The sequence below is a fragment of the Macadamia integrifolia genome, chromosome 10 (genome assembly GCF_013358625.1).
Source record: "Macadamia integrifolia cultivar HAES 741 chromosome 10, SCU_Mint_v3, whole genome shotgun sequence".
Lineage (NCBI taxonomy): Eukaryota > Viridiplantae > Streptophyta > Magnoliopsida > Proteales > Proteaceae > Macadamia > Macadamia integrifolia.
In genome coordinates, this window is record NC_056566.1 from 18,301,603 (window position 1) to 18,324,971 (window position 23,369).

At 40.3% G+C, this 23,369-nt stretch overlaps 1 protein-coding gene across 7 annotated transcripts; it reads right to left on the reverse strand.

Moving 5' to 3' along the window:
- Positions 1-1,156: 1,156 nt before the first annotated feature.
- LOC122091715 (protein Rf1, mitochondrial-like) lies at positions 1,157-14,297 on the reverse strand. Of its 7 annotated transcripts, XM_042661803.1 has the most exons (7): positions 10,994-14,297; positions 10,810-10,899; positions 10,206-10,319; positions 9,853-10,080; positions 9,642-9,733; positions 9,293-9,335; positions 1,157-1,787 (listed from the first exon to the last, which is right to left on the reverse strand). In XM_042661803.1, the coding sequence occupies exon 1, from the start codon at positions 14,005-14,007 to the stop codon at positions 11,017-11,019; it is 2,991 nt and encodes a 996-aa protein (XP_042517737.1). In that variant the 5' UTR covers positions 14,008-14,297; the 3' UTR covers positions 1,157-1,787; positions 9,293-9,335; positions 9,642-9,733; positions 9,853-10,080; positions 10,206-10,319; positions 10,810-10,899; positions 10,994-11,016. The 7 variants fall into 7 exon arrangements, with proteins under 7 accessions (XP_042517737.1, XP_042517739.1, XP_042517742.1 ...); XM_042661805.1 differs by lacking the exon at positions 9,642-9,733; XM_042661808.1 differs by lacking the exon at positions 1,157-1,787 and having other exon boundaries at positions 9,058-9,335; positions 10,810-10,895.
- Positions 14,298-23,369: the final 9,072 nt, after the last annotated feature.

Consider the following 23,369-nt stretch of genomic DNA (forward strand, 5'->3'; position numbering starts at 1 on the left):
TCCTTAATGGGTCGATTTCGGTCACTTCCAAACTCACACCGAAACCGGTGGAACCGGACCGAAACCGCACCAACCCGGACCGTTGACACCCCTAAATCTGGGGTTCCAATTCCAGCCCATAAGGCCCATCTAACGTTGCCCCACCACCACCACAGCCACCATATTTACCCCACCATCACATCCTCATTTTACACCACCACCACCATCATATGGAGTTGAACGACATGATGATCCTTTTGGAGCTAAAAGAAGAGCAAAGCTAGAAGTTCTTGATTTTTAAGGGGTTAACAACCTAGAACAGCTCCTTGATTGGGTTAATAGGGCTGCAACCTACGGTTCCAAAACCCTGAAATAGATCGTTCTGGGCCCACTAAAGTGACAAATCTTCAAATATAAAGATCAGTGGCAATTCTGTCATTTTGGTAACAATTTAGCACCTATGGGTAAGGTAACAAGGTAGGGAACAATCCAGGATTAAATTAAAAAGGAAAAGGACAATTCTGGAATTTAATATGGTGATGGGCAAGGTTTTCAAGTATCTTACCATATCCGCGGATACTAACCGATACGCATTGTATTTTTAAGGTACTGATATTATACAATACGTTTAAAAAAAAAATGTGTTGACTGTATCAGGTCAATACATGACCCGATATGGTCAATGCATCTCAATATGCTCGATACATGACCCAATATGGTCGATAAATGGTCAATACCTATCAATATGCTTGATACATCTCTTAATCTCTTACAAACTACAGAACATGATCTGTGACTGCAAAACACTTACCATGAGCTCCTGTAAAGCATTCGTATCAATTCTTTTTGGCAAAATCAACTTGATTCCTTGCTTCTACTGGAAAAAGCGACTTGAGTAATGTTGATTTCATCATCACTTGGGGATTAAACAGCTTGCAATCAAGGACCGAAACCAAATTTGCACAAGAACATTTATCCATCAAAACTTTGAATTTTTGGCTCAAATATTGGCTTTTAGTATTGAATTTTGCAATGGATCACTTTATTAGTGAAAACAACTTAAATGACTGCATTAAACGAGGGCGTTTTTTGACAATGATGTGTGCATCTAATGCTATATCTTCCCCAAATTGAAAATGGAATTTTTTTGGTATTAGAATATGTAAGAAACCTCATCTTTTATACATAATCAACTGAATGCACTTAGCTCGTCATGCTTTGTTCTCCTTTTCATACAAAATATATTTTACATTATTTAGTGTTTCATGCTTCGAATTTGTATTTGCATGTATCCTAAGCATTTGCATTTGTTTTTTCACCATTTCAATATGTATCTTTAGCGTATCTTGCGTATCTTCAATACGACATGATACATCTCTTAAACTTTAAACATTGGTGATAGATTTAAACTGAAATAAATATATGGACTCAGGGGCTTTATCTTAATATCAAGAATTAGGAGCCCCAATGAAAATAGAATAACTTAATTTCTTCTTCAACCTTTGACCAAACAAGGCAGCAAAACCCAGCCTGCTATCAAGTAAAACAAACTCACCTTGTAGAACCAATCTAATCCGAGTTCTGGTGGTAGTCAAGGAACCAGACCTGAACTTCAATGTGATTGTCACGACAGAGAAGGCCTTTGGATCCAAACTCTCCCAGAGTCAATACAACTTATAATACCATAGCTGTCAAAGCGTCACCTAGGCATCCAGACTCCTTTTTTGGGATGGGCGCCTTGCTGGTGTCACCTTAGCATTTTTACCCCCGACCAATGCCTTGTGTCGTCACCTGAAGCTTTGACAACTCTGTACAAGACAGTTTGATTCACTCTAGGGTAGGGAACCAGTATGGAGCAATTCAAGAAGAAAGGAGGAGAATAAACAGAAGTTGACTCAACCTACTAGGACTCCAATGCCACTAGAACTAGAGTAGGGTACAGTAGATAGTATTTTAATTCAAAATAAAAGAAGAACAAAGGGAAGAGAATGATGGAGAGAAACAGAAAAGGGAAAGTAGTTCAAGGAGGAAGAATGTGTGCCCTAGGTTGAACCAAGGAAAGAGAAAAAGAACAGAGAGAAGAGTGCACCATTCCCTATGCAAATAATAAAAACCAGTTATCTTCATTCCATTGCAATCTAAATCTAAACTGGTGCAATGATGGAGGGCCTTAGGGGAAAAGGGAAGAACTAGAATGGATGGGGAAAATGATGGGAATCACACCCACACATTGCACAAATCAAACTAATTCTCATTCAAATGAATTCACCTTGTCCAACATTGAGTATATGCAAGTATTGAAAGAGAATAACAAGACTCCTACTTAGACTCTTAACACTGAAACAACTTGTAACCAATCTTACTTCTCTATCTCCTACGTATCCCATCCAAAGTACACATGAAAAAAAAAAAAAAAGACATAATATTAAACTAAACCATTTGTAATGTAGAACTAGAATCACAAGTGATCCTAATCCCAGGCAGGATCTAAAATTCTAGCTGAATAGAGAAAATGTCCTCTAATAGGCTTGGTTCTAGCTTTCAAACACTCTCATAACAAACAAATAAGAAGAAAATAAGAAACAAAAAGAGAATTTAATGAAGTGTTGAGAAGGGGGAGAAGAATTAGTGAATGGGCATCTCACCCTCAGGTTTAGTCATCTCACCTAGGGCATCTCACCCAACTGCATCCCACAGCACAACAACATAAGCCATCTTTTTTGTTTAACTCAAATCTATCTTGTTATTATTATTGATGGGCTTTAAATAGCCTTACATTGTTTGGACACAAAGACATAATAAAAAAGGAAACTAAAGCTAAAAATAAAACCTTCTAATTTAACTTCTAACTTGCTAATTAAGTAAGAGTAAATTAGAAACTAATTAATGATAAAAAGAAAACTAAACTAAGTTACAAAATAGAAACTTCTTTGAAAATAAAAGCTAATTCAAATTAGCAACTAATGAAAATAGAAGCTAATTCAAAATAGCAACTAATGCAAAATAGAAACTACCTCCATCTTCTAATTAGGAAACAAAATAACAAAGGATATAGACTCAAAATAGGACTCTAACTAAACTAATTAATTAAATCATGTTTTCCTACTTTCTACCCGCATTTTAGGCCCATTAAAGTGGCCCATTACAAATAAAACCCATGGGATTAAAAGCCCAACATATACATAACCCAACCCAAGGCTTATTTGCATTAATTTCCAACCCTTGTTGGACCAAACTTTGGGCGGGACCCATTCTCCTTGGCTCTTGACTTCCAAAGCTGGTCATGCTGGTCCAATTAGGTAAGTGCAGCCTTATCTGCATCAACTCTTCTCCTCTGAAAAGACGTCGAGTTTGGATGAGGTCCAAGAATACAATCAGAATTGATGCTCTTGAAGAGAAAAGTACTAGCTATCCTCTTGAGTTTGAGAGGGGGAAGATCCTTTGCCGGAAGAAACTTCATCTCAAGGCCACCATGCTGAAAGGAGTATGTATTCTCATATTCACAGTGCTTGGCTTTCTAGTCAAACAACCATGGGCACCAGAGAAGGATGTGATAGATTTTCTAAGGGAGAATATCACACACTGAACTTGATCAATCAGTCCACCAATGGAATATGTGAGCAAACACCTTTCATTAATTTTCATATTATTGTTGTTCACCCACCCAACCTTATAGGGGTTTGGATGAGGCTCCGTTTTCAAACCCAGCTTACGAACAACATCTTTAGCAACGATGTTGGTGCAATTGCCGCGGTCAATCACCATATTACATAAGCTATCATTACATCGCACCCTAGTCTAAAAAATACTATTACGACGCCAATCATCCTCGAGAATCTTCTGTGTGGTCAAAAGAGGATAGATCACATAGAACGGTTGATGCTCACCATCATTGTCAACATCATTGATCTCACTAGGCTCACGATCACACTCAGCCTCCAGATTTATTATTCATGCTTTCGATTGCTGTTCTGGTACATAGGGTATAAAATTGTCCTTATCAATGTACGCTAACCAGTTAGGGCATTAATTAGTTTGATGCCCATATCCTTTGCATATAAAACATTGAATAGCCTCCTTTGGAAATACTGAGTTCCTATTATAATCATGATGAGGTGGGGAGTATGGACGATTAGGCCATGAAGATGACATGTCTGAATCACGTCGAGGTTGAGAATACGGTCGGCTAGGTCGTGAAGATGCCATAGATGAAGCACTAGCCTGTGGTCTACTGATTGAATTTTCCTGTGGAGATAACTGTGGCTGAATTGAACCAGGACCCCTAGGAAAAGTATCTGTAAATGACCTCCGATTGTATGGGTGTTTTAAACTTTCCTCAACATAATATGCTACTTGTACAGCATCTTCCATTATGGGCAGCCGACTAAACACAAAGGCAACACTAAGTTGAGGATACAAACCATTGCGGAATTGTGCCACCAATACTTCATCCCACTCCAAAACAGAACAAATGGCCAAATAATAAAATCTAGCAACATATTCTTCAACGGTCAAATTCTCCTGTTTCAACTGTGCAAATCTGAGATGCATGTGTTGCTTATAATCAGAAGGCAAGAATCTCCGGTTCATGACTTCATGCATTTCAGCCCAAGTAATGACTAAACCAATCCCTCGGGTTCGATTATGTTGTTGTTGCTTGACCCACCAGACTCGGTCCGTGCCTTTTAGTTTAGCCTCTTCAAATAGGATCTTTCGGACCTCAGTCAACCCGTACCATTTGAAGAACATCTCTAAGCTGTGAACCCAGTCAAGGTACAGTTTTGGATTGTTATCTCCATCAAAATCAAGGACATCCAATTTTGTTGCTCTTTCGACTCCATCATATCTTACCAGTTCCATATAGTGGTGGAGGTGGTGGTGGTAGTAGTGGTGGTGCTAGTGACAGATCCTGTGGAGTGGTGTAATCCCCAAATTAAATAAGACTCTTTCCTCTATTTGCAACAACCAATCGATCAATAGAAACTTGCATAGTTTCCATCATTGTCTTAAGGGAAGTGACAACAGTTGTGAGAGCATGAATTTTTGCATCAGTTTCTCCCTTATAGAAGTTCAGCTGTTGAATAACTTCACTATTGGCTACCATGGTGGAGATAAGTAAGATTACACTCAAATATGATGGCAAAATAGTAAATAAATGAGGTTTAAAGAACAATGGCAAAATATTAAATAACTCTTTTTGTTTAAGGGATGGCAGAATTGTAAATATCTGAAGTTCACTTTACACCATAAAGGATATCATGTGTGGGTGCAGGGGGATACTTGGAAGTGAAGTGTAAAAAGAACAACTAAGGATAAGTGGAGAATAAAAGCGCAATAATGGAAATCCAAGAAAAAAGATAAGGGGAAATAAATAAATGAAAGAATCGTGGTTGAGAGGGGCTTATCGAGGGAGACGTGAGTCTTCTTCTCTGTCGGTAAGAGCAGCGACAGAATAGGAGTTGATGGAGGCTGGAACAGGTAGGATTGGTTCTCGGTCTCTCTCTTCTCTTCTGCTCTTCTTCTTCTTCTTCTATTGTGTCTTCTTTTATTTTTTTTCTTTTTTTCTCTAGTGCGATCTTCCCTCTCGACTCTCTCTTCGTGCTTTTTTTTTTTTTTTGGTCTCTGCCTCTCACTCTCTCATCTCTGCTTCACCCTTTTTCTTCCTTTTCTTTTCTTCTGTTTTATTCCTCTCTTCTTCTCTTCTCACCTTCCTACTTCTTCTTCTTTTTCTTCTCTTCTCTGAACTTATGCTCTCTTTTTTTTCACTCGGTAGAACCCTAAAACATGTAGAGGTTTCGATTTTCCTTTATTTTTTATTTTTTTATTTTATTTTTGTTGTCGGAACCCTAGACAAGGGGAAGGAAATTGGGAGAAAGAGGGCGGCGGTGAGACAGGGTTTTTTTTTTTTTGTTATTCTTAGTCTTGATAGAACCTAGAACAGAGAATTGGAAGGGAAAAAGAGAGAGGGAGGCGAAAGGATGGGGATCCTTCGGCTCTGATAACAAGTTGATGGAGGGTCTTAGGGAAGAAGGGAAGAACTAGAATGGAGGGGGAAAAGGACAGGAATCACACCTCACACATTGCACAAATCAAACTAACTCTCATGCAAATAAATTCACCTTGTCCAACATTGAGTATATGCAAGTATTTAAAGAGAAAATAACAAGACTCCTACTTAGACTCTAACACTGAAACAACTTATAACCAACCTTACTTCTCAATCTCCTACGTATCCTATCCAAAGTACACATGAGAAAATAAAAGACATAATATTGAACTAAACTATTTCCAACCCTTATTGGACCAAAAACCTAGGTTGGACCCATTCTTCTTGGCTCTTGGCTTCCAAAGCCAATCATGCTGGTCCAACTAGGTAAGCCTTATTTGCATCATGCAATGCTTAAACAGATAAAGAAAAAATAAATAAAGTTCCCTAATCGGATTCTAAATAATAACTAGGTACCTAAACAACTGCCCAATCATAGTTGTCACGGCGCCAAGGCGAACCAAGGCAGTGGAGGGTTGTATAAGTGCTTAGGCGAGAAGGCGCCCGCCTTAAGGCGAACAAGTGTTATTTTTTATTTTTCCTATTTTCTAACATTATTTAGTAAGTTATATATACCTTGTATCATAAAAAATCAAGATTAATAGCCACATCAAATCATCAAAAATTAACATTAAGTCATATTAAGTTATAAAAATCAACATTTAGAGAAATGCTCTTATTCTATAATAAGTTTGATTGGTCAAATGATTTTATTTTTACATGAGACTTTTTGTATTAGTTATAACATAAAACCAGCTTTCTAACAAGTGTAAGATTACTTAAATCTGAGTTGTGATGACAAAGTTATGCTTCAGTCAAACTTATTTTTAAGTGGGCGAATACTGTTAAAATCGCCTAAATGAAAATAATTTTATGAATATCAAAACAAAATATTATTTTACCGGACTTTTGGTTTTTAGTAATGTTTTAACATGATAGAATTTATAAAATTTTCATAATTGAGAAAACCCCAGCATTTAAAAGTTGAAAATCGTCCCTATAACCAAAATCCAATTTTTGTTCTTGGACTGGGGGGTTGACTTTTTATCCTTTTGGAATTTGATTTTTAAACTATTTTTATTAGATTCAAATAGAGGGTATTTGCTTATTTATGAATAATATCTTAAGTAAATGAAATATTTACTTTAATGATATTTGGCATAAATAAGTGCCGAAACACATGGCGACATGCAGTGCAACAAGGCGGCTGTCGCCTAGGCCCTAGGCAACGCCTTGACAACTGTGTGCCCAATCCTCTATGCGTATCCAACTTCCCTAACATAAAAATATGGAAAATTTTAGAAAATAACCCCAAATCCCTAATATCCTATGACCGCATCACATAGCTTAGAGGTGTTTTTTAGATGGTACAGGTCGACTGAGGCCTAGAAACTTCTATTTACTGAGGGTAAGATGAAGGGTATAGCTCAAACCTAGTAGATCAAACACGAACAACAAAATTGGACTCGAGGCATCAGGTTAGTTACAACATGGGCTGAGATGCGAGAGGCCATGGACTGAAGATTCCAACCTATGAACTACAAGCAACGCATGCACCTCAAATTTGCACAACTGCAACAACACACGACTGTTGAGGAGTATGTGGCCAGATTTCATTCTTAACCACTCGAAATGATCTTAAATGGGATGAAGAATTATTGGTAGCATAGTTTTACAATGACTTGTATCATCAGATCAGTGCCACACTAGCATCCAGTCGACTACCTACAATGGAGGATGCCGTACAGGTGGTATTTCAGGTAAAGGAGAGTTTAGAAAAGCCTAAAACTCGGATGAATCTTACACGTATCCTCCCTAAGGGCAATAGTCCAACTCAGCAGCAGTCTTCTCTCCAAGTAAAGTCATTCAGCAAATCATATACTAGCTGTTCTATGGCATCTTCACGACCAAACCCCCTTAATCTCCACCTCGACATGTTCTGACATACCTCCTTCAAAGTCAAGGGCTGGAATACAGTGCTTCACATACAAAGGGTACAAACATTTTTTCTGCTCAGTGTGCTAATAGTCTGGTTGCTTTTGCTGATAAGGAAGAACTCATGGCTATTGCTTTAGAAGAGCAACGGAGGAACAGGATAGTACTTTTGGAAGCAAAGTGCGAGCGTGAACCTAGTGAGGTCAATGGTAGTGATAGTGATGAAGGAGCAACAAAATTGCTACGTTGTTCAAAAGCAATAAACATAAATTAACATGAACTTGTGAAGCGTTAACAAGGAGTGATGTCACCTTGGACCCAAGTAAGAGGTCCATGTGATTACGATAGAGTTCAGTTTTGAATGAAAAATGATTTGAGAAAGAGTTGAGTTGCTGTAAGCTTAGAATCCTTTCCCTCTCTCAATGAGAAAGAGTCACCTTCTTCTGTTCTTGTTTTATCATTCTTCTTATTTCCAGGTATGAGTGTTGTAGATTGAACAGCAAGGTTCTAGGTTTCGAGCCTGGTTTCAGCAAAATATTTCGCAAAACCACAAAATTTTGTTGGTGGATGGTTTCGAGGACAAAATGGCCAAAATAGGTCCCGAAATTTCTAGGAAATTCTGTTTAGGCCCTTTAAACACAGTGAAACACAATTATAAAAAAAACACACCCAAAATGGTAGTTTGAGTTCGGAAATTATGTTGGTAGTGTACATCATATCCTCCTGTATACATTCTCATGACTTATTCTGCACAACTTTGAATAAGCACAAACCCTACAAATTGTCACTTTCCACCCATTTCGTTGGTTTCACTGGTTTTGACTCTTAAGGTTTGTTGAATAAGCACAAACTCTACAAATTGTCACTTTCGACCCATTCGTTGGTTTCACTAGTTTTGACTTTAAGGTTTGTGGAAACTTGGTCTTTTTGTGATGTTTTCACTCTAACCATTCTACTTTGCAAAATCTCATGAAACCTTGAACATTATGCACAGAAGATAATGAACAAATAGAAAATTCAAGTTCTTAATATGATATTGGCGGTTAGTTATAGAAGTGGACAAACCATCCATGAACCAAAACCCATAAGAAGAGATGGAAGCTTGTAAAATAGAGTTCAAATGTGAAAGAACTTGAACCACATGTAGGAGAATTCCATGTTTGTTAACACTGTCAACCTAAATAAGATGACCTTTCACTAATATTTTCACCAAAAACAAAGAATAGATACAAAGAAAAGAATAATGACCAAACAGAACAGCAGCCTCTTTTGCTAGTACAGTCTAGATATGTAAAGTTCAGAATCAAGCAAACACGGAGAAGGAAGTTTGACCTGAATAAAAGGAGCCCCCACAAGCATCATTGTCAATACAACGCTGCATCACCAAAACGAAATTCATTAGAAAGGCAACCCAGCTCCGAAAATAAGTCCAAACAGAAAGAAAGAATTTTAAAGAAGAAATATATATATATATATATATATCAGTATCTTTAGTTTGGAAGACAAAAAAAAATGGTTAAATAAATCCTAGTCCTGTAGCAGAAGAACCAGTGAAACTGGGAAAAGGAAAAGATAATAAAACAGGGCAGCTCGAGGCCAGTTGATGAAGCCAGTTAACCTGTATATTTTGTTATTTTCAATTGTAAGTGAAATGAGAGAGAGATAGGAAGAGAGAAATTACAATCATGTCCATAAAATTTAAGTGACATGCTCATTGGACAGTGCTCATTGCAGCAACTTTGAAGGGAACTTCTCAACCCAGATTCCATCAAACTAAAAAGGACAAAAAATTCATGAGGCATTCTCCTTCTTTAAACCATTAGACAGTTAATTTATATAAGTGCTTCAAGTATTGAAATATAAATGCATCATTTGTAAAGGAGACAACTCACTTTCACATATCTTTTCAGTGATTGCTGTACCATACCAAAATCTTCACCAGACATTAAGCGGCCCTTTATAGATGAACTCAATGATGAAGCACTAATGACATCAACTTTTCCATCATGCTTTGGAAAGATTTAGGATGTAATTCCTCATGTTCAGAATTACCCATCCAACATGCACAAGTTTACCCTGAATAAAGTAGCATGCTCACAATCGTCACTGTCAATACATCCCTGCATTAACTAAAGGCAAATTAGCTAAAAAATGCAACCCACATTAGAAAAATTAACCAAAAGCGAGAAAATATTTCTAAAATGCACAGGGAAAAAAAATGGAAAATTTTATCTGTTTGGCCCACCTGGAGAGAGGTTTATCTGGTTGGCCACAATATCTGCCAAATGACATGTTGGACAGGATCCAAATTTGTTGGACTGGTAGACCCCAAGGTCCCTTGCTCACGTCAAATTTCAGCCTGATCAGAATTGGCAAGGTGGCAAAATAAAACATTATTAATCCAGTCCTATCAAGAGAGTGCAGAACAGAACATGGACTACAAAGAGATAGCATGCCAATACATGGGAGCTTATACGATCGAATTTGGCTCCAAAATTTGACACGAAATTTCCACATCATTCCGCCACATGCATAGGTGGACCACCCAGACAAACAGTACACTCTACCATGGACCAGTAAAGGCAACTTTCTGAAAGGAAGGCAGCTTTTTCTTTTTATTTTGGAAGAAAACAAAGTAGAATAATTACTTTATTTATAGACCTGGTGCTGTAGAAGCTAGCAAAAGAGGAAATAGGAAAAGGTAATGAAAACACAGCAGCTTGAGGCAAGTTAACGAAGCCAGTTGGAATTATGAGCATCTTTTTCTTTTTAATTGATACTCACTACTGAGAGAGAGAAAGAGAGAGAGAGAGAGAGAGAGGAGGAGGAGGAGGAGGGAGAGTCATTACCATCATGTCTATAAAATTGAAAGTGATATGCTCACTTGGACGGTGCTCATTGTGGCAATTTCAAGGAAACTTCTCAATTTCAGCTTCTATCTAAAGAAAAAAAAAAAAAAAGTCAAGACACATTCTCCTTTACACAATTAATCAGTCAAATAATCTAAGTGCTTCAGATATTGAAAATACATGCCTCATTATGAATACAAATTGCTTTTACTCAATGGATCTATCTGATGATTGCTTTACTGTACCAAATTCTTCACCGAACATTAAGTGCCCCTTGATAGATGAAATTAATGATGAAACACTAGTAACATCTCCATAATGCTTTGGAAAAAATTTAAGTAATTCCTTTAATTCTCGATGCTTTTCAACCTTCGACAGCAAATCAACTATAATAGAAACAGTACATGTATCAGGTGGAATATCTCTTTCTGCCATCTTCTGGAGAAATTTCATTGCATTGTGGATCTCATTGTTTTGACAAAAACCATGGACCATGGTATTAAATGTGACTGTATTTGGCAGGCACCCCTTTTCTTCCATTTCTGTAAACAATCTTGTGGCCTCTAGTAGCAGTTCCCTCTTACAAAGGCCATTGATCATTGTGTTATAGGTTACAACATCTGGCACCATTTCATTGAATAGATTTTGTGCATCTTCAACTTTGCCAGCTTCCCAAAGTCCATATAGTAACATATTGTATACACTAGTTGTGGGCTTCAGCCCCTTGTGGTTCATTTCCTGAATGAACCTCAAAGCCTCATCTATTCTCTTAGTCTTGCAATACCCAGAAATCAACACATGGTAGGTAACAAAATCTGGCACGGGACCATTAGCCAGCATAGAGTGAAATACTTTTATGGCATCATCCACCTGGCCTGCCAAAGAATATCCATTCATTAATGTATTATATGACATAGTATCAGGCTTCTCACCTATATAAGTCATTCGAACAAAGAATGCATGTGCTTCTCCAACCTTCCCCTTTTTGCAAAGAGCATCCATCAATATGTTGAATGTTGTAACATTTGGGCAAATTCTATGAACCATCATTTCTAAAAGACATTTAGAGGCTTTTTCCCACTGGCATGAAATGAAATAAGCATAAATTAGATGATTATAAGTGATGACATCAGGCGAAATTCCTCTATCAACCATGTCATTGAAAAATTCCCTGGCTTCCTCACACAAATCTGAACTGCAAAGTCCATGAATCATTGAATTGTAGGTGATTACATTTGGAGAAATCCCTTGACTCACCATCTCATTCAAGAGATTACGTGCAGCCTCAACCCTACCAGACTGGCACAATCCACCAAGCAGAGTACTGTAGGTGACAACTGTAGCTTTCAGTCCTTTTTGGGACATTTCCTTGAAAACACGTACAGCCTTGTCTATTCTTCTATTCTTACAATAGCCACCTATCAATGTAGTATAGCTGATAACATCATGAGTAAGCCCTCTTGCCAACATGGAATCAAAGAGAATTATGGCATCATCTATTTCACCAGCCAAAAAATATCCATCTATCAATATATGGTATGTAACTCTATCAGGTTCATTGCCTCTTTGTATCATCATTTGAAACAGCCTGCGTGCTTCTTTAGTCTTCCTTTCCTTACAGAGGCCAGTCATCAATATGTTAAATGTCAAGACATCAGGAAGGATTTTTTTATCCACCATTTCACCAAAAACTCTACTTGCTTCTTGCAACTGTCCCAAATTGCAGTAACCATGTATGAGAGAACTATAAGTGACAACATTTGGAGAAATTCCTTTATCAACCATGTCATGCAGAAACTCTTTACCTTTCTTCATAGAACCCAGATCACAAAGACCATGAACTAAGGAATTATAAGTGACAATATCTGGAGAAATCCCTTTATCTACCATCTCATTGAAAAGAGCCTGTGCTTCCTCAACTCTACCAACTTCAAAAAATCCATGCATTAGAGTGGTGTAATGGATAGCAGTGGGCTCCAATCCCTTGCGAAGCATTTTCTCAAACAACTTCACAGCTTCATTTATTCTCCCACTACAGCAAAACCCACTAATTAATGCATTATAGCTGACAACATCCAACTCAAAATCCTTAGTCACCAAGGAATCAAAAAGCTTGACAGCAACATCTACCTTACCTACTGAGCAATACCCAACCATCAAGGTGTTATAAGATTCCTTATTGGGCATTTCCCCTTTTCGAATCATCACGAACAACAGGCCATGCCCTTCTCGTGCCATCCCTTCCTTGCAGAGAGCATGCATCAATACGTTATATGTAATCACATTAGGTAGAATTCCTTGACGCATCATTCGATAGAACAATCTAGTGGCCTCCTTATGATTGCCTGATAAGCATAAACCATGAATGAGAGAACTGTAAGTAGTGACATCCGGCGAAATACTTTTGTGTGTCATTTCTTGTAACAGCCCCATTGCCACATTCACTGATCCATCTTTCGATAGACGGTCAACAACCATGTTGTAGGCGATCACATTTGGTTTGCATCCAAGCTGCTCCATTTCCCTAAGTAACCCAAGAGCCATAGCTGTCTTTGCGGATCGGCAAAACCCGTTAATGACAAATCCATATGTAATTACATCAGGTGGGCAACCCAACTCTCTCATCCACTCAAGCAATCTAGTTGCGTCAACCATCCTGCCACCACTACAGAGACCCTTAATCAGAGACGTAAAAATTACAGTGTCAGGAGCATAACCCCATTTCAGCCTACATCCGAAAACTGCAAAACCCATATCAACAAAATTCAAATGGCAATAGCAGTGAAGCAGAACTGTGAGTGTGTACTTATCCGGCGTGATTCCGATCGAAACCATCTTCCTATACAGAGAAACCACGGTCGGGTATTGCTTACTACTGTAAATTGCTTTTAAAACAAGATTAAACGTATAAATCGATGGCGTTGGCCGTAACTCAACCATTTGATTAAACAAACCCAATGCATCTTCATAACAGACATAACTTGACTGACACAAATCAGTCACAAAAGCTTCAAAATTGATGACCTGATCACGACGACCAGAGTTAGAATCCTGTTTAATTTCAGAATCAAGTACATTGACTCCAGCTAAATCCTCATAAAAAGAATGAAGTAATCGTAGAGAGATAATACTCGTTGTGGCAGGACGGTGGAAGCAACACAATGAAGAAAGGGAAGAAACTGCAGATCTCAACACCATTTCATCTGCAAAACACGAGGGTTTTTCTTGATTCTTCAGTAACTCCTCTTTCTCGAATAATCCTTTCGACTGCTACAAGGTTTTCGTGGATTCTGAAGATTAATAAGAGGGTTCCACTGCAATTACAACTACAACAGCGAAGCTAGAATCTGATTTACGGGAGGGTTAGAGATTTGAGACAATTCATGTCGCCGCTACGCCATGAATCATGAACGATTTTTTTTTTTTTTCGATATTTTTATTTGAATCTGATTTTCCTATACGACATCTTGATGGATAGATCTGTCCTATGGTTGGTCAAGACCAGCCGAAATTGGGAAAAGTTCTAACTCCCCCAATGTTGCGTTTGTCACCTTGGTTGGTTACAAAAACAAAGTAACATATTTTTCGGTACCTTTTAACACCCACTGCTAGCAAAGACGCTTTTAAAACCGCATTTTTTATCTTTTAAAACACGGTTTTCTATATGCTTTTAAAAGATACTTGAAAAAACTCCAAACGGCAAGCATTTTAGTTCTAAACACGTTCCCTTTTTTGGCATTTTTTAAGACTTAAGCTTGTTGAACATAATATCTACTTAATTGATCACATCTCTCTCTCTCGAACTCTAATCGACCTAATTCTTTCGCTGACTTGAAGTCAATTCAATGGTCTATATTTCTCATGATATCACCTTCAACTCAATATCAATATATGGATCCTGAAATTGAGATACAAACGGATGTATTTGTTAAAAAATGTTTCTAAAGTGATGACTCCTAATTCAAACTGAACATACATTACTCCAAGAGTGTGTTGACTATGTTGACAACAATAAACAACATCATAGCCAAGCCACATTTCTTAATAAAACCTGGACATGTGTGGTGTATGAATTTAGAATTCACGTTGGATGATATTCAATTATATATCATAAAACTTATAATGAGACATGAAATATATATGCATAAGTGTTGGATACTGTAGTAGTTTTGAACATTAGATATAGGTATTCATGTACTAATTCCTGAATTAATATGAGTGTGCTACCATTTTTTGGGTCTTGTTTATTTGAAATCTACACGTTTAAAACCCATACTGTCCATTTTTTTGTTTTTGGTCGTTCTTTATTATTTTGACTGTTTATTTGACCGTATCGTTCAAAAAATTTTACTATTTAAAACCCATACCATCCGTTTCTGCTTTTTTGTCATTCCCGTTTTTGCTCGTTGAGAAGCACATTATGAGAGTGAACATTAAAAAGTAAGGGAAAAAAATTTTAAAAAGTAAAGAGAAAAGAATTGTGCCTACTTTCACTAGCCTAGATGTTGGCACAGTGGCCGAGCAAGTGGAAAATGTTCTCTCGCCCAAAATGTATTTACCAAAAAGAAAACTAAAAAGTAGAGGGGGTTACCTAAGGGGGTGTTTGGTTTGGTAAATCAAATGGATGATATCTTCACAATGACAATTCTTAATTTTTTGGGTTGTTTGGTTCCACTAGGATGACCCTCATAAGAGGGGCACATGCTTCCAATGAATGACCATATTATAAAGGATGTCTTTCAAATCTGAGTTTATGTCAACACCAACATTTAGATTTGAGCAACCATGTTAACACCCTAGTATAAAAGGGAAAAGTGGAGGACACCCTCTACCAGTGGGAACACAAGAAGAAACATCAACCGGGGTAAAATTTTCACCTTTCATGAGGGGTAAGGCGGTCATTTCGTCCCATGTGTCTTGGCATACTGGACACATGAGCATGCAAAAAACTGCCACTCCACTCCCTATGGAACAAAAATCTGATCTATATAATAACATAGCAAGGGAATAAATGAATGAAAGCAAGAACACAACCCATCAAACAAATTTTTGAATGGAAAAGAAAGATGACAGAGAAAGAAAAACACAAAAGTGAAATTCTAGGCAGGTTGTGTGGCTTTGGCCAATGGGATTTCGGATCCCTAGTTAGTCTTAGGTGATTTTAATGTGGTCTGACATCAGAATGAAAAATTAGGAGGGGAACCGATTAGACAAGATGTTGTAAATGATTTTAACTCATGCATTTTTCATATGGACTTGCTAGATTTAAAGTGGAAAGGAAAAAAAAATTCACTTGGAGCAACTGCCAGAGTGGAACCAATAGGATTTGCTATAAATTGGATAGGGCGTTGGTTAACTCTTCCTGGATGGATCAAATGGAGGCTTTTGAAACAAATTTTCTCACCTCAGGGTTATCGGATCATTGTCCAGCTCCCTTTCAACTGTGGAGAGTGCGAACTTTGGTCTGAAACCATTTAGGTTCTTTGAGGCTTAGACTAGTCATAGAGGCTTTGATGAGGCCCTTAAAAAAGTGTGGTGTTTGTCAATATCAAAATCCTTAAACCCTATTCTAAGATTTGCAGCCAAGCTTAAAAATGTTAAACATGAGCTGAACAAGTGGAATAAAGAGAGCACTAGTGATGTTCTCCAAGCAATTAAGGTGTGTGAGGACCAGGCAGGGTTTCCTGTACCTCCTCCCCTCTTTTGGTAAAAGAGTGGTATATGGATCCAACCCTCTCTATTGAATAGGAGCCACTACGTAGATTAGGGTCTAGGATCCATTGCTAATTGGAATGACTCCATCCGAGCTTTCTAATCACGGGCTAGGGTTTGTGTTAGGTTGCAGTCCAAGGAAGGGATTAGGTGTCACACCCCGTTCACACTGAACCGGAGCGGTGACCGAGTTAACACTGGTTAACCCAAACCTGCCAGGATCATCAGATACTGTATTCCACCACAGCATATACACAACTAATATAAGCTCATCAGATCAGCGGAAGACTAAGTTTTACCTGTGAATAAATCCCATATACTTGATACCCGAATTGTGATACAATAATTATATACATTTGGGCCCGAAGGCATGATATATACACAAAAAGAATATGATTCAAATACCAAGTATATACAGGAAATCATCAAAACCATCAGAGTACACAGCTCGGCTCGGTATCAAGGCTGGAGCTCAGCTCGGCATCAAGGGTTGTGCCCAGCTCGGCATCACATAGAAGAGCTCAGCTCGGCCTCAGAAGTGGAGCTCAGCACGGCCTCCAAGGTGGATCTCAGCTCGGCCTCAGAACTGCTGTCCCGCAGCACAGCTCTCGCACAAGCAGTCAGTGCCGTGCTCTAACTCCTCAGGGGTCCACCAGTCCTCTTCAGGAAACTTGACTGTGGGACCCACCCCATGCTCCTCAGATGTATGACCTGCAAAACCATCTAAAAAGGGGGTGTACACGTGGGATGAGCTCACTAGCTCAGTAAGTAGAAAGATGGACCACACACAACAGTCCACACATCACAACACATCATATGCACTACATGCCGTGCTATACATTTTAAATCACATCCACCTAAGCAACATTACTAAGTCCTTGGTTTTAGTGCTACTACAACCACAGTGCGCGTGTACTCCGGGTACGAGCCACGAACTCCCTCTCGCGATACGCCCATAGGGCTGTCGGAGAAGGCCTACCGTGAGTACTCAGAAAAGTAAAGACAATGCCGTCCATCGGCTCTCAACAGAAATGTAAATGACTGAAAATAAAGGTGCTGACTCCAGCAATTTAAAAGCAGTACGATTGGCCCTCTTGAATGTACCACCGGGGTTGCCGACTGTCCTACATGACTCGTCGGGCGTAATGCCTAACCGCCACAGTGTCCGACAACCGCGACCCCTGCTTCCCCCCAAATGGTAACCCAACACCTTAACCCCTGTTGGGAAGGGTCGTAGCACGGGATGGTGAGAATCCTAATACCGCATGCTCCTATATGACAATAGTACGACTGCATAGTGCCTCCGTGTCCCATTCCACGGGCCACCAATGCATTCGTTTCCAATCCGACTACGGCATCTAGTCTATCAATGCATTATGCACCATGATGTCCACATTCAACATATAAACATCTCATTCAATTGGCATTTGAAAAGTAAACATAGCATATATGCACATCAATGTGTGGAATGACTAATCTATATAGCATATTCATGATGACATGACTAGATTAGATATAATTAAATGAATGCCAAACAAATGCCTTGAAACAAGGCCAAACGTCCTCTCCCCACTTACTTGTAGCGTACAAGGATTCCCGTTCGGTACGGGTGAGATCCGGAGCGAATCGGGTAGGATTTGGTGAACCTAACATAATTGAGCGGGGTTAGTACTTCACCATTTTAGAATCAAAATTAATGAAATCCGATGTCAAAATCGTGTTTAGAACGTCAAAAGAAGGTCACACGTCCGATTTGGGTTCGATCGGACATAAGGATCACCTTCGGGGCCACACGGGTGGGTCAGACAGGTGGGCTGTCTACCCACCGGTCTTACCCACCGGTTAGGACCGGCGGGTAGGGGCCCGCCGGTAGTACCCGCCGGTGGTACCCGCCGGTTGGGCCAGGGACCCCCTTGCTAGGACCGGCGGGTAGGGGCCCGCCGGTAGTACCCGCCGGTGGTACCCGCCGGTTGGGCCCGAAGGCCCCCCTGCCTTCTCAGGTGGGTACCCACAGGCGGGTAGGAGCCCACCGGTTGTACCCACCGGTCTTGGCGGAAAAGACACTGTTTCTTCCCCATTTTCTCCATTTTTTTGGGGAATCAAATGGGGCTTTTCCCCACCCATTCTTCACACCTTCAAGGTCCTATAGGATGGTTCTAACCTAGATCTAGGTTAGATTCAAGTGAGGGAAAACCATCTTACCTTCTTTGCTCAAGAACGACTTCAAACCCTTCAAATCGCTTCAAACCCACAATGTTCTTTCCACCTTGTCAATATCTCTTCAAATCCTTCACGATCAACACATAAATCATCTATTAAACCTTAGATTCATCATTTCAAAGGGGATTTACAAGATCTCAAGAAACCATACTCGAATCAAGGGTTTAAAGCTTGGATATGGTGAATGTTCACAAAACCCAACTTTTCTTACCTCCAACTGTAGATCTAGAGTTGAAGATCACTCTCCCGGCACCGGAATGGGAAGATCGAGCTTCGGCGCCGCTGAAATCCCTCTTTTCTTCCTCTTCCTTCTCTTCCTTTCTTCTTCCCTTTCTTTTCTCTCTCCTCTTTACTTTTCTCACCAACGTACGGGGGTAATAAATGGAAAGAAGAGAAAATCATAAAGCTTTATATATAATTCCTAATAAGTGAACAGTGCACTTGGATGGGTCACTCAGGTGGGTGTACCCACCTGTCCTACCCGCCTGAGAGCCAAAACTTGGGATTTTGATCGGGTTCGGACCTCGGCGCGAACCCCACCCCAAGCATACGATGTAGCATACGTATATACCTTAAAATACGGATATAATACCTGTTTTATCCGTACATAGCCTTATGGTAGGTGCACGTACACGGTTTGGGCACTCCCGTCTCTTCTGGCACTGGCTCGGACTTGTCGGGCCAGCCGGTGTTTAAGGTCACCCGTGCCATCATAGCCCATAAGGAACCTGCTCTAATTTCCTCTGGCTCGGTTCCTGCATGGTTAAATCGGTTCAACCGCTTAATCAGACCGGGTTTAAAAAAAGTAGGGTATTACATTACCCCCCCTTCTGAAAAATTTCGTCCTCGAAATTGCGTACCTGGTTGATCAAAAAGATGAGGGTACTTGGCTCGCATTTCTTCTTCTACCTCCCAAGATGCTTCTTCAAGTGAGTGACCAGCCCATCGCACCTTTACATAGGAAATGGAGCGGTTGCGAAGGGTTTTCACCTTCCGGTCCAAAATTTCAGCTGGCTGTTCTGTGTAGGTCATATCAGCTTCTAGGTACTCTGGTTCCACGGGTAGTACATGAGATGGATCATGCACGTACTTCTTCAGCATGGATACATGGAATACATTGTGAACATCCCCAAGCGAAGGTGGCAGAGCAAGCATGTAGGCTATTGAGCCAACCCGGGATAAGATCTCAAATGGTCCGATGTATCTTGGGCTCAACTTCCCCTTTCTGTGAAACCTTTGCAAACCTTTAGTAGGAGAGATCTTGAGAAATACCTTTTCTCCTGGCTGAAATTCAATCTCCTTCCTGCGGGTGTCCGCATAGCTCTTTTGACGGGACTGAGCTGCTTTAATCCGTTCTCTAATAACGTCGACTTTGTCACAAGTCATTTGTATAATCTCAGGTCCTAACATTCGACGTTCACCTACCTCATCCCAATACAAAGGAGTTCTGCACTTTCTGCCATATAACGCCTCATATGGAGCCATCCCAATTGTGGCTTGGTAACTGTTGTTATATGCAAACTCCATAAGAGGTATATATTCTTCCCAACTGCCACTCATCTCCATTGCACATGCCCTGAGCATGTCTTCTAATATCTGTATGGTTCGCTCCGACTGACCATCCGTCTGTGGGTGAAAAGCTGTACTCAAATTCAGTTGTGATCCCAAGGCACGCTGTAAGCTTTTCCAAAATCTGGAAGTGAACCTTGGGTCCCTATCTGAAACAATGCTCACTGGCACTCCATGTAAGCGCACTATGTTGTCCATGTAAAGTTGTGCTAGTTTGGTCATGGAGAACTTGGTCTTGATAGGAATGAAATGAGCAGTCTTGGTAAGCCGATCCACAATCACCCATATCGCATCCATTCCCTTAGGTGTACTTGGTAGTCCGGTGACGAAGTCCATTGTAATCCTTTCCCACTTCCATTCTGGTACTGGGAGTGGCTGAAGGGTACCATAAGGTCGATGCCTCTCAGCTTTCACTTTCTGGCAGGTAAGACAAGTCGCCACATACAAAGCTATGGTGACTTTCATGTTTGGCCACCAGTAACTTTGTTTGAGGTCTTTGTACATTTTGGTACTTCCTGGGTGGAGTGAGTACTCGGAGCTATGTGCTTCTCTCACTATCTTATCTTGTATATCCAAATCATCGGGTACACACAATCTGTCTCGAAACATCAATGCCCCATCACTGGCTAAAGTAAAATCTGGGTCGTTCATTGTTTGGTCTTGAACCTTAACTCTAATCCGCTGCAATTCAGGATCCAAAGGTTGCTTCATTATCACCTCTTGCCTAATTGTTGGATGCACCTGTAGAGCCGACAAGGATACCGTCAACCATTTAAGGTTTTCTGGTTGAGGTTCAAGCTCTAAGGTTGCCCCTTCATACAAGAGGGTTTCATCCATTAGCATCGCCTCTTGCACAAGTGGTGAGCTGACTGCTAAGTATGAGAGCGACACAGTCTGTGTCTTCCGACTCAATGCATCTGCCACTACATTAGCCTTGCCGGGATGATACTGAATATCGCAGTCATAATCCTTCATGAGTTCAAGCCATCTTCTCTGTCTCATGTTCAGATCCTTCTGGGTGAAGAAGTATTTCAGGCTTTTGTGGTCACTGTATATCTCACACTTCTCCCCATACAAATAATGTCGCCAGATCTTAAGGGCAAAAATGACTGCGGCTAGTTCCAAGTCATGAGTGGGGTAATTCTTCTCATATTCCTTTAGTTGTCGGGATGCATACGCTATTACCTTCCCGCGTTGCATGAGAACACAACCCAAACCAACTTTGGAAGCATCGGTATAGACTGTCATTCCACCTGTGCCTTCAGGAATAGTCAGCACAGGGGCAGTCACCAACCTTTCTTTCAATTCCTGGAAGCTCTTCTCACATTCCTCTGCCCAGTCGAATTTCACACCCTTTTTAGTCAACTTGGTCATTGGTGCTGAGATCCGAGCAAAATTCTCGATGAAACGCCGGTAGTATCCAGCCAAACCCAAGAAGCTTCTAATTTCAGTAACATTCTTGGGGCTTTCCCATTCCACTACTGCTTTCACCTTAGCAGGATCTACTTCGATTCCGGCTTTAGACACTACGTGCCCCAGGAATCCAACTTGTTCAAGCCAGAATTCACACTTGCTGTACTTGGCAAACAACTGTTGATCTCTCAACCTCTGTAACACCATTCTCAAGTGTTGAGTGTGCTCCTCCTCGGTCTTGGAGTAGATCAAGATATCGTCAATAAAAACAATTACCCATTTGTCGAGCACATCCTGAAATACTCGATTCATTAGATCCATGAATGCTGCCGGTGCATTGGTTAACCCGAAGGACAACACTAGGAACTCATAATGACCGTATCGAGTCCTAAATGCTGTTTTGGGTATATCACTACTCTTTATCTTGAGCTGATAATAGCCGGACCGAAGGTCTATCTTCGAAAATACCCTGGCTCCTTGCAACTGATCAAATAAATCATCAATGCGTGGCAATGGATACCGGTTCTTAATGGTTAGCTTATTCAACTCCCGGTAATCTATGCACATACGCAAACTACCATCCTTCTTCTTGACAAACAACACCGGGGCACCCCAAGGTGAAACACTTGGGCGAATAAACCCCTTTTCCAATAGTTCCTGCAACTGCATCTGCAACTCCTTCAATTCAGCTGGTGCCATCCTATATGGAGCCTTAGATACTGGAGCTGCTCCAGGGGTCAAGTCTATGGCAAACTCCAACTCTCTATCGGGTGGTAAATGCATCAGATCATCTGGGAAAACATCGGGAAACTCTTTGACCACCTTTACTTCTTCTAGAGGTGTAACTCTTGCATCAACATCGAGTACCGAGGCTATGAAACCCTGACATCCACTTTCTAGCAACTTTACCGCTTGGAGAGCGGAGACAAGGACCTTCCTCACCCTTTTCATTGTATCTGCTCGGTATACCCACTCTTTCCCTTCGTCATCTGTTACCTTAATCAGCCTTTCCGCACAGATCACATTAGCTCGATGAGCCGACAACCAATCCATACCCAATATAACATCAAAATTCTGCATATTGAATTTAATGAGTTGTGCATCAAAGTTCTTCCCACTAATCTCCACTGGGCACGGCCCATACACTTCCTTCAACTGTGCAATTTTACCAGTAGGCATACTAACAATCATTCCATGGTCTAGGATCCTGGGTGACATCCCAAGTTTCCCTACAAATCTCTTAGATGCGAATGAATGAGTAGCTCCTGAATCAAATAAAACATAGGCTGGTATGCCTGATATGGGTAGGATACCTAGTATAACAATGCATATAATTTCAGCAGGTCATCAATATGAATCATAATGAATTTCTTAATTTAAAATGTACCTGCTACTACTTCTGTACTAGCCTCAGCTTCCTCGGCCGATAGAGCATACATCCTTCCCTGCGGTTGATTCCCTCGAGGTAAGGGAGGTCGGTACGCAGAGGGTTGACTGGAGGGCAAGGCTGGTCGGGCCCGACAGTCTTTCGCATAATGCCCATAGGAATGGCAGTTGAAGCAACGAATCTGAGACGTCGGAACTGGAGCGGGGCCCCTCTGCACTTGACCCGTTGCAGATGGAGGTCGAGGTGGCCTTGGAGCCGT